The following is a 13,907-nucleotide window of genomic DNA, read 5'->3' on the forward strand; positions in this document are numbered from 1 at the left end:
TAAAGTTGGCTGCTCCTGTGTCCTGTCACATAAAACCGTGAACCAAGGTCTCGGACTTACGTCATGTGGTGTCAGTCACAGTGGAGTAAGGCTCCACATGGGGGAATTCTGGCCCTTGCTGCTTGATTTCCAAATTCAAGCTGTTGTTTATGAAATTATTGATCTCCTTGGGCACCCCACGCTCTTCAGTGACTTGGCTTTGGATCCGTGCGAGTGGAAATTCGTGCGCACGCCCTGCAAAGCTAGGGTTTCTGATTGGAACTGAAGACAACCTTTGCACTGCAGTCAGTCCCTAAGCCACATGCCTGGGACTCTCTTCACAGGGAAATAGTCTAATATCCACAGTAAGAGGTCAACAGCTTTGCTGACAGATACTGCACCCAGGAATATTGCTTCAAAAAGAGGCTTCCTACAGCTGTCCTGGTAGCTTGGAGAGAAGTGTTTACTATTGCCCCAAGTTGTCTTATCTAAGTTCTCCGATACTGTAAGCTCAAAGAGGATTTTTAAAAATAGAAGAAAAAGAAAGAATAGTTAAGGCTCCACAGACAGGACCCTGAGAACTGACAGATGGGACTCTGACAGGTTAGAAAGGCCACAAAGAGGAAAGCAGAGTGAAGCCCAAGTTTCCTGACTTCCAGTTCGTGCCTGTGTTCATTGCACAACTGCAGGAGAGAGTCTGAAATGTTAACTTTGTTGTGGAAGCGATCCAAAACCTTACCCTGGGACCTTAGGAAAAAAAGATCAAGTCATATCAGTGCTGTAAAGAAAATTTTCCAAGCTAAGTATACAACTTAGAAAATAAAGAGCAAGAAATAAGACCAGGCAGAGAGGTTTCTGTGAGGCTACAGAGCCTATCACATTGGAAGTCAACCAGAGTTATCAATGGTGGAGCTACTGACCAGGCACAAGTGGGCAGAAGGAGCTCAAAGTGGGCTTGATGCCCCTCAGTGTTCACGATGGAAGAAACATGGTATTTTCATTCTGCGGCCATGCGCGCGGGTGTGGTGTAGCAAAGTTTACCGTTGCTTTTACAAAGGCAATGGCTCCTGGTTCCTACACAGTTTAAGGAAATAATGAGACAGCAAGGTATCACCTTATGAGCAAGACTTTAAAACTTTCATCTAGAAAAGGAAAGCAAGAGATTTGTGTTCTCTTTGACATGATCGACATAAGTTCCTAAGATAAATAGCTCTGTTTTGAAGTCAGTTTGGCTGGGCAAATGGTTCCATATCCTACCACCCACCCACATTGTGGACATCGAAGAATTTTTATGTAGATAAAAATGCTTCAAGTTTCTTGAGCTGGTCCTATTCTCAATGAGTGGGCCATGGTAGAAATTCTGAGGAAGGGTGACTGCATTTTTTTTCTGACAAAACAATCATTTCAAAATCCAAGAGTTTATTCTGAGTTGAGTAGAACCGCTTTATGAGTAACAGAAAGTGTGCACATAATCTGAACACAGAAACAATATCGCATAGGGATTAGGAGGGTAAACTTGGGCATCAAACAGGCTTTGGTTCTTTTCCAAATGGTGACTTTCCAAGGCAGGTATCTTAATCTCTTCATTTGTATAATGGGACTATCTGGCTCCTATCGCTTGCATTATTTGTGAGTATCAGGTAAAATAATAAATCCATAAAAGGTATATAGTATAAAGTCAATGTTCAATAAATATCTGTGTTTGTCAATATGGTGGCACCTGTGGCTAGATCTACATGGTATCTATCCACTATCCAAAGAATACTTACAAGATGAATCTTGAATATTTAATAAAATTTAATAATTAATGTACTCAGCACTAAACATCTGAATGCCTTGAAATAATCTATTTGGATAATGATCTGAGTTTTCCATTTTATATCTGACTTCAATGGAGAGTCGTTCTTTTATTTATTTGTTCATTTATTTGGCAAAGACCTTCTATAAACACACACGATTCTACATACACTCACGATTGCTGACATTATACTTCAGGAACGTATGGGAGACCTTCCAGGCAACATGATGTTGGTATAAACAGTAATATGAAGATCTGCTTACCCTGCATGAGGCCCAAAATATGACATTTCTAAAGAAATCCACATTGGACTTGTGTTGTCTTTTTAAAAATCAATAGCATTAACTCATGGTGCAACATAAACTTCGTCACTAGCAAGACAAAGGCTGTTTTTCCACATGTAAAGTGGGGAAATTGCAATTTTCTGTATGTCCTCTTTTATATGAGTAGTACAGTGGAGTACTGATTAATGAGAGGAGGAAATGTGTCCATTCCAAGAAAACATCTCTGGGGTGCATTTTTTACTCTAAGTACTGTATAGAATAGCATAGCTATGTTCTTCTTTCCAAGGAGTTAACATTGAACTTAAGATTGAATCAGTACATTCTTTGCACATAGCCAGTACAATTCAGGGTTCAAATTGGAATGCTTAAACATTTATCTTCTTGTATATGAAGAAAGTTAGCAATCTCAAATAGTTTGTGTACAGTGCCTATGTGTCTGCCATTGTACATATGTATATAGGATGAAGTGAATTACAGATGCATTCATAATTTGACTGGGACATTCATCTGTGAGCCCAGGACAGCCTTATCTGGCAATTCAGACCATGCTTCACAAACCAGCAGTCAGAGAGTAATGCCACTCTCTCAAGTATTTGCCTCTTCACTGGAGAAGTGGGCACCCATGCTAACAAAATCAAGTGCACAACCTCCACCCAAACCTGCTCCTTGCCTGGGACTTCTGTTTCAGCTGACAGTATCACTAAGTTATTAGTTACTTAGGCTTTAAAATCTTACAAACCCCTCATTCCTGGATAATCTCTCCCCATGATATTCATCCCCAACTTTTGCTGATTCTGCCATTATAGTGAGTCCCCACCTGCATGCATTCCCAGTATCGGGTCCCAGCACCTCTCACCTGGACAAAGTCTTCCTAACCGGTGTCCTCGCCACACTTTCTGCCTTCCCTGTCTCGCTTTCCCCAACGCATCTCACCACTCTAATGCCAAGTTGGTTTTTTGTTTGTTTTTTAAATATATTTTATTAATTATATTAATTATTAATTCCCCCCTTTGCTCCCCTCCACCTTGCACACCCTCTCCCACCCACATTCCCCCCTTTAGTTCATGTCCATGTGTCATAAGTTCTTTAGCTTCTACATTTCCCACACTATTCTTGCCCTCCCCCTATTTTCTACCTACCGTCTATGCTACTTATTCTCTGTACCTTTTCCCCCTCTCTCCTCCCACTCCCCTGTTGCTAACCCTCCATGTGATCTCCATTTCTGTGGTTCTGTTCCTGTTCTAGTTGATTGCTTAGTTTGTTTTTGTTTTAGGTGTGGTTGTTAATAATTGTGAGTTTGCTGTCATTTTACTATACATGTTTTTTATCTTCTTTTTTTTAGGTAATTCCCTTTAACATTTCATAAAATAAGGGCTTGGTGATGATGAACTCCTTTAACTTGACCTTATCTGAGAAGCACTTTATCTGCCCTTCCATTCTAAATGAAAGCTTTGCTGGATAGAGCAATCTGGGATGTAGGTCCTTGCCTTTCATGACTTGGAATACTTCTTTCCAGCCCCTTCTTGCCTGCAAGGTCTCTTTTGAGAAATCAGCTGACAGTCTGGTGGGAACTCCTTTGTAGATTATTGTCCCCTTATCTCTTGCTGCTTCTAGGATTCTCTCCTTCATTTTTACCTTGACCCAAGGAGGAACACACCAAGGCACATCATAATTAATGCCAAGTTATTTTTGATTATGCAAAGGACTATGCCATCCTGTTCAAAAACTACATTGGTTTCTAAATAAATTCCAGACTCGACGTAGAGGCAATAATCTCACTGTAAACCATTTCTAGTCTTATTTGGACTGTTCTGCCTGCCCTGAGTGATCTAAAATTCAGCCACGTAAGCTATTCAAAGCTCTCTGCCGGAAGACTGGTGCTTTTCTGAGCTATGTTTATATATAGGCTGTCCCTTCACTTAGAATCACCTTCTCTTCTTTCCTACTTATACTGTCTAATGCTGGTCTGCCGTGAAGCTTGCTTCCCATCTAGGCCAGAACTGATTCAATCTCCCCTGGGCCTCCCATGACAGTCTGTTATTCCCTCCAGCAAAAAGATGGTTTACATTGGTAGCCCTGTAGCTTTCCTGGCCTGAACTGTAAGCCCCCTGAGAACAGAGATCTTGCTTGTTTACAGGTTTGTATCTGCTCAGTGAGCGCACTGAGCAAGTGTCTGGCACCTGGAAGGACTATAATAAATATCAGTGGAACTGATATGCTCCTGAAAGCTGAGGAATGGCCGGCGTAACTTCCGGAATGCCCCTGCTGCCACGACACCTCCCTCAGATTCCACTGGTACCTGGTCTGCATCTCAGTACTACCCAATGCTGCTCAGTGACACAGCCCTACTTCCACACCCCGATGTCTCTGGGGTAGCACCCAGGGTTCCTTACCCCAGAAGCAAAAACTTCCCCCTTTCAGAGTGCTTTCCCCAAACTAAACCTAGTGAGAATATCTCATCCTCAACCCAAAGTTAAAGTTAAAAATCGGACTCAGGCTAAAGTTAAAAATATTCCTAATGACACAGTCTAATAAAAAATAATAAGCAACAGAGTCCTCATAATACAACATATGAGAGGAGGCATCTGGGCTGAAACCCCGGCTTTGCCTCTTTTCCTGGCAGAGGATCCCAGGCAAGTCCTGAACCTTGCTGAGTTCTAGTTCCTTCATGAGTAAAGTTGAAATGTAAATCTTTGAGACTGGTCTGTACTACAGGTGGTACATATTAGACACTTGGCCAGCATTACACTGCTCCTTTCCTCTTCAAACTAAGCAAGTCGGGTGGGTGAGCTGAGAAAGAAGGAGCCCAGGTTCTGGAGTGAAACCTGGGAACGGTGACATGTGCTGCACCTCCATTCTTTCTCTGAAAAAGGAGATAGAAGAAAACTACTTGTTGTGAAAATACACTGGGCGTTCTCCCTACCCAAGCACAGAGCTTAAAATCTATGGTTTCAACCGTGCTTTTTATTATTTGGGAGAGGGCTAGCACTGATACAGCCATCCTGTGTGCGTCACTACACAACCAGGAGATGGCCGATCAGGTCAGAAGGCATATTCTTCTCAGTGGATCTGGAACAAAGAAAAGCTAACTGACTCTCACAGGGTGCCAGAGATGGTCAGGATTTTAGGAAATTTTACATGTGGCAGGTAGATTAAAATCTCCAGCAACAGTGTTTGAGTGCCAGCCTGTGAACCAAAGGGTCACCAGTTCAATTCCCAATTAGGGCACATGCCTGAGTTGCAGGCCAGATCCCCAGTAGGGGTGCGTGGAAAACAACCACATATTGATATTTCTCTCCCTCTCTTTCTCCTTCCCTTCCCCTCTCTCTAAAAATAAATTTTAAAAGTTTAAAAAAAAAATAATAAGAGCTCCAGCACCAGATTGATGATGAAACCAAGAAATGACGTGCTGATTAAGGAGTGGATTGAGGTTCCGCAATGTACACATCATGTTATGGACAGGACAAGGGACATCGTCACCAGAGGCTAATGGGAGATTGCTTCTGTAAAAGGGCATACCTGTGTGTTCAGGTATCTACCTGTGTGTTCAGGTATCAAGAGTACAAAGGGGTGAAGTCACAGTTGTCCCCTCTCTTCCTTTCTGAGAAAAGGCGAGTGTGGTGGGCTCCCTACAGGCCCCTGAACACACGACCCACTGCCCGAGGTGGGGAGTGGGGACTGACCCACGTGCTGGGCCCTTGTCCCGGGGAAGTGTCTGCCCAATTTTCTCTAACTCTTTACCATTGAGCTTCCTCATCGTAGGCCTCAAAAGAATAATGTACATACATACAAAGGAATGTGCAAGATACTTGGGGATGGACCAGGATCATAGCATTTGCAGCATATACTTGGATTTTGAAACAAACAAACAAACAAACAAACAAAAAATCGGTGTGTCTCATCTGAGGCCAAAGGGACACAGTTCCTATTGAAGTGAGAGATGATGTGCTCAGCCCTCCCTAAGACTGCGCTGTGTCCTTTGATTTCAGTCACTGTTTTTTATTTATGTTTATGTGATCTTTCACAGTGACTCAGAACAAAGTGAGTAATAGAACGGTGACTGGGACGTGCACTGAAAGCTGCATGTTTCCCTTTCTTGTAGCCATATGGAGTTTATGAGTTTCTGGTACCTGGAAATTGACCAGAAAATAGCAAAGCATATTGTATATCTAAGGTATACCTGTTGTTCCTCTTGGTACTATCTCAGCTCTCTCTTTCATGTCCTTGATCTCAAAGCAAAGTGCCTTGGGGTGGGGTGGGGGGAGCAAGAATAACACGACCTGTTATCCAAAATGAACTCACAAGCACAGATCGCTTTCCCAAATGTCCGTGATTTCAGAACATAAATGCAGACACACCCTTAAAAGAAGCACTGGAAAGGAGAAAACTGGCCAGCTTCCTGAATCTCACTGAGTCCAGTTGGACTGGGTGATGGCGGAGATCAAAGGCCTGTAGCAATTGAACAGAAAGCCAAGGGGATCTGGCATCTTCAGGGCTGCTGGAAATCGGCCAGCTCAACCACGCCAAGCAAAAGCAAACTGAAAGTAAATACGGGCAAGTAATCGAACGCACATGGCATTGCTCCTCACAAAGTGTGTTTGTTCCCCAAGGAGCAGTTTCCAGGTCTTCCAGAGCACACGCTCCATGGCAAGTTCAGAATGTCCCGCTTTCTCGAACCCAGAGACTGACACTTTGGCTTCTACTGAAGGGCAACGGGCAAAGTCTCCTCTCGGTCATGGTACCCACCATCTTCCCTTCCCTCTTACCCTTCCATGTCCCCTCACCTAAATAACTTTGTTTCCAGTCTTGTTTCTAAGCAAGACGAGGGGGAGTCCCCTCTGGAACAGCAAGTGTTCCTAGCTCTGCTGTTTATGGTGCCTTACAGGGAAGGTCACCTTGTTGTTTCCATGGTGCCTTGCCATCCTCCGACAAAGGGCGCAAATGAGACTGCTCTTCTGACTTTAGGGAGAGGGTCCACACAAAGCAGCAAACTCCGTGTTCACCGCTAATCCTTCTCTTTCTTTACTCCTCTCACTACCCTCACGGTTCAGAGAAAGAGATTAATTTACCGTCCCACTTCCCACCCCCACACACATTCCAAACCCCACACCCACCTAGAAGCATAAAACAAGAGTGATAAAATCTTTTCTGCAGGTCCACAATATTACAGAAATGTAGTGTCAGTGTGGGGGCTTTGAAGAGGGAAAACCTTGCAAATGAAAGCCCAAGTGGGGGTATAAAGAGAAAAAACAAAGGAGGGCATTCTTTACAAACTTGGTTCCCTTTTTAAAAATATGCATCACCTTCTCCTAGAGGGAACCATAGAACACAATAGAGCAGCACTTAAGGGATTTCCTCTCACCAATTTTTCTCCGGTCCCTTAATTGCATGTAAGCCTGAGTACTTTGTGTACGGTCCCTGCAGCAGTGATTTGCATCTCCCTCTCTGGGTTGCTGTTGGCTGGAGCTGGCAGCTGTCTCAGTCGGACTCTGGCTGGGAAAGGTAAGGATCTTCGCCTTGCTCTTTGAAAGATCTGGGAGAGAAATGTTGAAGCTTATAGAGGGGGGAGGAGCCAGGGGTCACAGATTAACTCATGCATTGGAAGCTCTCTGAGAAGTTCTCCAAATTTAAAGGAATCCCCTGGAGCCACATGTTTTTAAAAGAACCAGAAAGATTTCCTTTCCCTTCTGAAAGGGGGCTTGCGGAAAGAAGGCTCGTTGTACTGTGGATGAGATCTTTCATTTGGGGGCAGGTGTCCCTTCAGAAATCCCCAGGGGTGTTTAATATCTCATAGGCACAGAGTGGGAAAAGGGAAAAAAATCAAAGGTACCAGGTGCTGATCACTAGAAATTCTCTTTGAATTTCAATGTGAAGAGGTAAAAGTTAGAACTGCCTGTGTGTCATGGATAGAATGATAATGTTTACTGTTTGGATATAATTTCTGCTCTATCCTTTCTGCTTGTTTGTGTTTATTTGTACACACCACCAATTATCTACTTAGACTCTGGAGATGTGCATCTGTGTATTGAGGAAGAATAAGAATTAGGGTGACCGTGACACCTGAAGCCGAAAAGACTGAAGAGAGCTTTAGTGTTAGAAGTTAGGGACAGCCCTGCCCACACTCGGGCTTAGAGATACACTCACTGTCCCTCATTATAGATTCAGCCAGCCGCTCACCAGAGCAGAAGGTGCCCGGGGCTTCTGTCTGGTGGATTCATGTGCCTTTGACTTTGGTAATGGGGGAACATGATCTTCAACACAATAAGGTGATATTCTGACCTTCAGGGGGGTTATCGGACTATTTGGGGGAAGGCAGCCCATGCTAGGGAGTAGAGAGGGGTTGCCCCCAAAGGTCACAGTTTGTGGCGGGAGGACTGCTGCTCTCCTAAAGAGATTCTCAGAGTCTCCAGTTCATGTAGCCAGTGACCCCCCCACCCTCCCCGCCTCGCCACCTCCATATCACCATCTTCCCAGGGCAAGGATGGCCAGATACCTGCTCCTAAGTATTCCTTACCTTCAACACCAAGAGACAGCCCCCCTTCTGGATGTGCTGGTATGTCCCACCTTGCTACGGGTGAGGTTGGGGGCAGCTGAGGTCCCCCAGCTACTCATCCTCAGCTGGCTGGGCCGCCCCAACTCAGCCAGCCTCCAGGGACTTTTCAACTTTATGTTTCAAAAGGAAGAAACCCAAGCCCTCTCTGGCTTCCATTCTGGAAAAAAATAAAGGTCCTCTGGTCCCTCTCCCTTTACAACAAAATCATCTCTGTGCTGTCACCAGCCAGGGCTGGGAAGAGCGGGCTAACACGGAACAGAGATGAGGTGCCTGGGACATCCAAGCCTTCCAGCAGCAGCAGGGAGATCTGACAACCCAAGATTTAAAAAAAATAATAATAAACAGGAAAAGAAATCCCCTCTGAGGGTTCATCTAGATGTGTGGATTTGCTGCATCCTTTTTTTAAAAAAAGTTATGGGAACTTGTACAGATTAAAAAATAGAGGATGGATTACTTTTAGCTATAAAAGTAGAGACCAGCTCATAATAGTCTCCCAGTATTATCTCATTTTTTTTCCTCAAAAAAGATAACTTGGGGCCTTAAAATTTAAAACAGCTTGTCTAATAAAGTATAAACTGATAAGTCCATTTAGGGAGAGGGGTGGGAAGTTGACCTTTAACTTTACTGTGTGAGGGGGTCAAGTGTCAAGCCCTGTGTGTCTGAATGTTTGAAGTACCTTGCCCCTTCAAGTGAGTCGAGGAGCAGCAGATGGGCACTGAACAGGAGCTTGTCACAGATTCATGAATCAGAATCTACACTTAACAAGCACCGTATGATTTTTGTGCCCATTAAAGATTAGGGTTCAAACCAAAGGCTTCTCTCTCTGTGTGTGACCTTTGTCAGGTTACTTAACCTCTCTGAGCTTCCTTTATAAACTATCTACAAACTCAGTTATAAATTCACTTGTAAACCACTGAGAATTAATGGTAATACGTGTAGATTGCACATGTCCGGCCCATAGTCGGCACTCTGCAAGTGACAAAGATGATGATAATTTCATGACTGGTTTTCCCTCTTAACTGCAAAATAATTTGTATCTCCCATCTCATTTCTAAATGAATTAACATCAGCCGAGAGGGTTTGGAGCTTCAGTTAGCCAGCACACACAAGTAGATAAAGAACACTAGGAAAACCTAGGAACACAGATTTTTGCTGGCTTAGAGGCTGAATTCAGCTGCTGGGTGACTTCACAGCTGTTCCCGCCACCCTACAGTGTCTGTCCCCCCCTCAGCTCTGTCACCTCAGCTGGGTCTGCAGAGCTGACTCGGGGATTTTCTTAGGAAAACGCTTGATGGGTGGGAGGAAGGTCTGGTGGTTGGCTGGGGAAAACATGAGTAATGCAAACAGTCTACTTAGTAAACGCTGCAAGAGAAATAACGTAAAAGCTGGCTCCCGTCTCTGGGGACTCTAGAATGATTCTGACTTATCATGTCACTGAGCAGAGGTGAGGGAAGCCAAAAACTCAGAATCTGCTGGCAAGGAAAAGAACGACCGGGAGGAAAAAAAAAATGACAGGGAGGGGCAATCAGAGGGGGAGGAAATAAAAAGAGAGCGAAGGAAAGACAAGCGTCATTTAGGAACAGAGGTAGAGTGAGAGAAAGAACTGCAGGATCTGAAACCAACCATATAGTTCAGGATTTTTGTGTCTTTTCTTTCTCCCCAGAGGAGATCCCGGTCCTGTCATTTCATTGACAGACATGCTGTTATGGTCTCTCTTCCCAGAAGTTGACCAGACAAGGCTGAAGCGCTGAAGTGTTTCCCCACCAAGTCCACTGGTTTCCCTGGCAATGGCCTGCTTCTCTCTGAGGTACGTGTAAGTAGTTTGGGGACAGATCTTAATTTTCAGATTATTGCTTAAAGTCTCAGCTTGGGGGTAAAGACGTTTCCTTTCAGATATAATCTCAAATATCCTTTTACTGGAAAGCAGTGTAATATGGTGACTATAAAGTGTATGCAAATGGGCAGCTCTCACATATTTAGCTTCATCGCCCAGGGAGTGATATTTTGACCTCCCAGGGCAGGAAAGAACGTGTGAGGTCTGATTTGAGCTTGAATTTGTTTTGCAGGGATGCTTAATGTGTCCCACGTATTAAGCTCATTGAAGTCGCCTCCAGGGTCTTCCTTTAAACTCAATAATTACAACTGCTCAACTGTCTAGCTGCTAGGTGGCCTCTTGGGGACAAAAACAAATGACTTAACATGTCTGAGAGGCAGATGAGAGGTTTCATGGATTTCTCAGAGACAGCATTTCAAACAGATGCTTTTGATGGGGCTCAGGTTTTGTCCAGAAATGTTCAGATTCAAAATATTTAGAGAGGCGCATCGCAGCCGGTCTTACACACAAGTGGCTCGGGACCACACGAACTTGTAAAGCTTGACTGAAAACCTAACATGCTTATTTTTTTCAACACATCCTCGTCCACTTCATGTCAGAATTCCTTGTTGAGTCTAATGGAAAATTTGTGAATTGATAACTAATTACTCTAATGGTTGATCTTATCTTTAATGTAAAAAAGGACAAAATTATATTCCACAAAATGGATTTTTTCTTAGTATTTCTTTTTCCATTCCTTTCCTATGGATTGGAGGATATTTTTGATCCACACATCTTAGCCTAACTGCCACTGAATTTTTGCTGAACCGTGTCCATACCTGGGTCCCAGGACACATGGTGTGCTATGTTGAGCAGTTACACAACAAAGACTTGTTGACTGTCAAGTTGATGTAGAAGAACATCATTTGTACACTGGCTCTGGTCTTGACATTGATTCAGTGGGTAGTGAATGGGTGATCGGAAAGAATGCACGGCATGCCTGGAAACAGTGGCAGAGCCTAAGTTGCTATGAGTTGTGGAACTAACTGTGTAAAGTATTGTTTATAACATAGTCTCCCTGTGAATGAGGTCTTTGGGTTAGGACTGAGGCTTTTTGGTGTGCTTAGAGGAAAGAGAAGCAATAGACAAAGTGGAAAGGCTAGTAAAACATTTGCAGACCGCCAGGGTTTATTAAACACTGCAAAGTGCTTCCTGCTTTTTATATCTTCCCTTTCTCTATGATTATCCACTCTATCTTGTTTTTTGCTCAGTGCAAAGAGAATGCAAATGATTAGAAAAAGAAATTATGGTTGATTTTCAGGAACATTAGTGCCTTCCTGGGAAAGAACACAGTGGTGTCTCCCCAGCTCTTTACTTTTCCCTGTGCGGCTCCCTCTTGTGCATTTAGCTGACACTCCCGTCTTCTCCTCCACAGCCTCCACCCTGGCAAGAACCCCCACGTCTAGTCTGTGAACTCAGCTAGGAACACTGCTGTAAAAATGACTGAAGAGCCCATCAAGGAGATCCTGGGAACCCCAAAGTGTCCCAAGCCAGGGATAGTGGAGAAGAGCCCCAAGGGCGAGGTTGTGGTCACTACGGTTCCCCTGGTCAGTGAGATCCAGCTGATGGCCGCCACTGGGGGCACTGAGCTCTCCTGCTACCGCTGCCTCATCCCCTTCGCTGTGGTGATCCTCATCACTGGGATCGTGGTCACCGCAGTGGCCTACAGCTTCAACTCCCATGGCTCCATCATCTCCATCTTGGGCCTGGTCCTTCTGTCGTCAGGACTCCTTTTGTTAGCCTCCAGCGCCTTGTGCTGGAAGGTGAGACAGAGGAACAAGAAAGCCAAGAGACGAGAGAGTCAGACGGCTCTGGTGGCAAATCAGAGAAGCTTGTTTGCTTAGGGAGACCAAGCGGGGTACGCGGCCCAAACATCCTGCTCTCCCTGCGTCGGCCAGTTCACCCAGAACTCGTGTGGGAGCCGACAGACTTGGCACCCATGCAGGCCAGAGGAATGGGAATGGATGCAGGGTGGGAGGGCGGAGGGGGTTCTCCTGGGCAAGGAACAACTTGTATCTTCTTTAATGACAAACTTAACTCCAAGGGCTCTTTCTCAGATTGTAAATGCATTTTTTTTCTCCACAATGAACGATGGTCAGGGTCATGGGAGGCACGCAGCATTAGCCAACATTTGGTTCCCCTTGGAAAGTAGCCAAGAAAAGAAGAGAAAATAATCGGACGGTTCTGGCACACCAGTGTCCTGCCTCCAAAAGAAATAAGCCACGCGGCCAAGAAGCTGCATCAGAAAACGTTCTGCAAAGAGTCTAAATGGCCTTGGCCTCGGCGTCCTTCTATGAAATTCTGTGATGACTTCTCTTTTCAATAGGTTGACTGTCTGGCACCTGTTTTATTGTTCACTTTCAGGAACTCATAATTGGTGGTACTTTCTCTTGAAGAATAAACTAATATTTTTTATGTTTTAACTTTGGACAGTTCTAGGTGATTATAATGATGTGTCAGAAGTGAAAGGAGGTCAAAGGTGTAGCTCCTAGATGACATAGGGGAGGGCATTATATTAATATTAAAACAATCCAACATAGCACTTTTGATGATTTTTATATTAAGGTTCAATGTACATTTCATTTGAAATAATAAATACTCGTTGCTGCTGACACTTCTGAAACGGCTGTTTCTGTTGCAGTTTTTATTGTGGTTCCAAGTTGCCTGCCTTCCCTCGCCTCATTGTAATGCCTCAGCTGTGTTTCTCTCAAATGGGCCTGTTGCTTCTTCCTAACTCAACTAGAAAATTTTTTATACATGATTTTTTATGTGTGACTTCTAAAGAATATTGTTAATTATTTTTACTATATTCAGAAATCATGGGGTCTGGGATTTTATAATGTGTTGTTCAATGTGTTTTATGTATTTATTGAAGAATCGCTCATTAACTATTTGCTTAAGGTGTTTTTGAGCACCAACTCGATGCCAGGCATTGTGTAGATTCCTAGGCTGCTTAGCTGTGTTAACTCTGGGGTTACCGCTTCAATTCGGTGAACACCGAGCTATTCCACATATGGCTAGGACTCTACCCCCTACCTCTAGCCAGAAATATTCCTGGTCCATAGAGTTTAAACCACATGTAACTAGAGCAGGAAGATAGTTTGGTATGAGGCCTTTTATTTTTTTAACCTTGGGAAAACAAGGCAAAACAAAACAAATCTAGCATAGCCCTTTGAATGAAAGGCATTCTACCGAGAAATTTAATTAAACAGGCCAGGAACCTCTGGTGCTGACCACTCCCTGGTACTCAGGTAGTTTTTTAAGGAGAGACGCCCTGATGGCTTAGTTATTCCTGGCTTTGAAGGTCAGGTCGTGAGAGCCCAGAGTTGCTGATTGCAGTGGAGTACGCCACAGTTAACTCCAACACACACGGAGATCAGCACCCCTCCGGGTGAAACAAGAGTGTGGCATTGTGTTTAT

General features: G+C 44.1%; 1 protein-coding gene across 4 annotated transcripts; it reads left to right on the forward strand.

Annotated features, from left to right (window-relative positions):
• Positions 1–7,536: 7,536 nt before the first annotated feature.
• On the forward strand, positions 7,537–13,110 carry TMEM100 (transmembrane protein 100). 4 transcript variants are annotated; one of them, XM_045836708.1, is made up of 3 exons: positions 7,537–7,563; positions 10,278–10,421; positions 11,863–13,110. In XM_045836708.1, the coding sequence occupies exon 3, from the start codon at positions 11,927–11,929 to the stop codon at positions 12,329–12,331; it is 405 nt and encodes a 134-aa protein (XP_045692664.1). In that variant the 5' UTR covers positions 7,537–7,563; positions 10,278–10,421; positions 11,863–11,926; the 3' UTR covers positions 12,332–13,110. The 4 variants fall into 4 exon arrangements, with proteins under 4 accessions (XP_045692664.1, XP_045692666.1, XP_045692665.1 ...); XM_045836710.1 differs by lacking the exon at positions 7,537–7,563 and adding an exon at positions 8,309–8,327; XM_045836709.1 differs by lacking the exon at positions 7,537–7,563 and adding an exon at positions 10,040–10,058.
• Positions 13,111–13,907: the final 797 nt, after the last annotated feature.

Source organism: Phyllostomus hastatus, unplaced genomic scaffold (assembly GCF_019186645.2).
Source record: "Phyllostomus hastatus isolate PE091 unplaced genomic scaffold, TTU_PhHast_1.1 phas_contig_210, whole genome shotgun sequence".
Taxonomy (NCBI): Eukaryota; Metazoa; Chordata; class Mammalia; order Chiroptera; family Phyllostomidae; genus Phyllostomus; species Phyllostomus hastatus.

Bases quoted from the DNA above. Each gene is read 5' to 3' on its own strand.
- TMEM100 (XM_045836708.1), top strand. From the start codon at position 11,927: ATGACTGAAGAGCCCATCAAGGAGATCCTGGGAACCCCAAAGTGTCCC.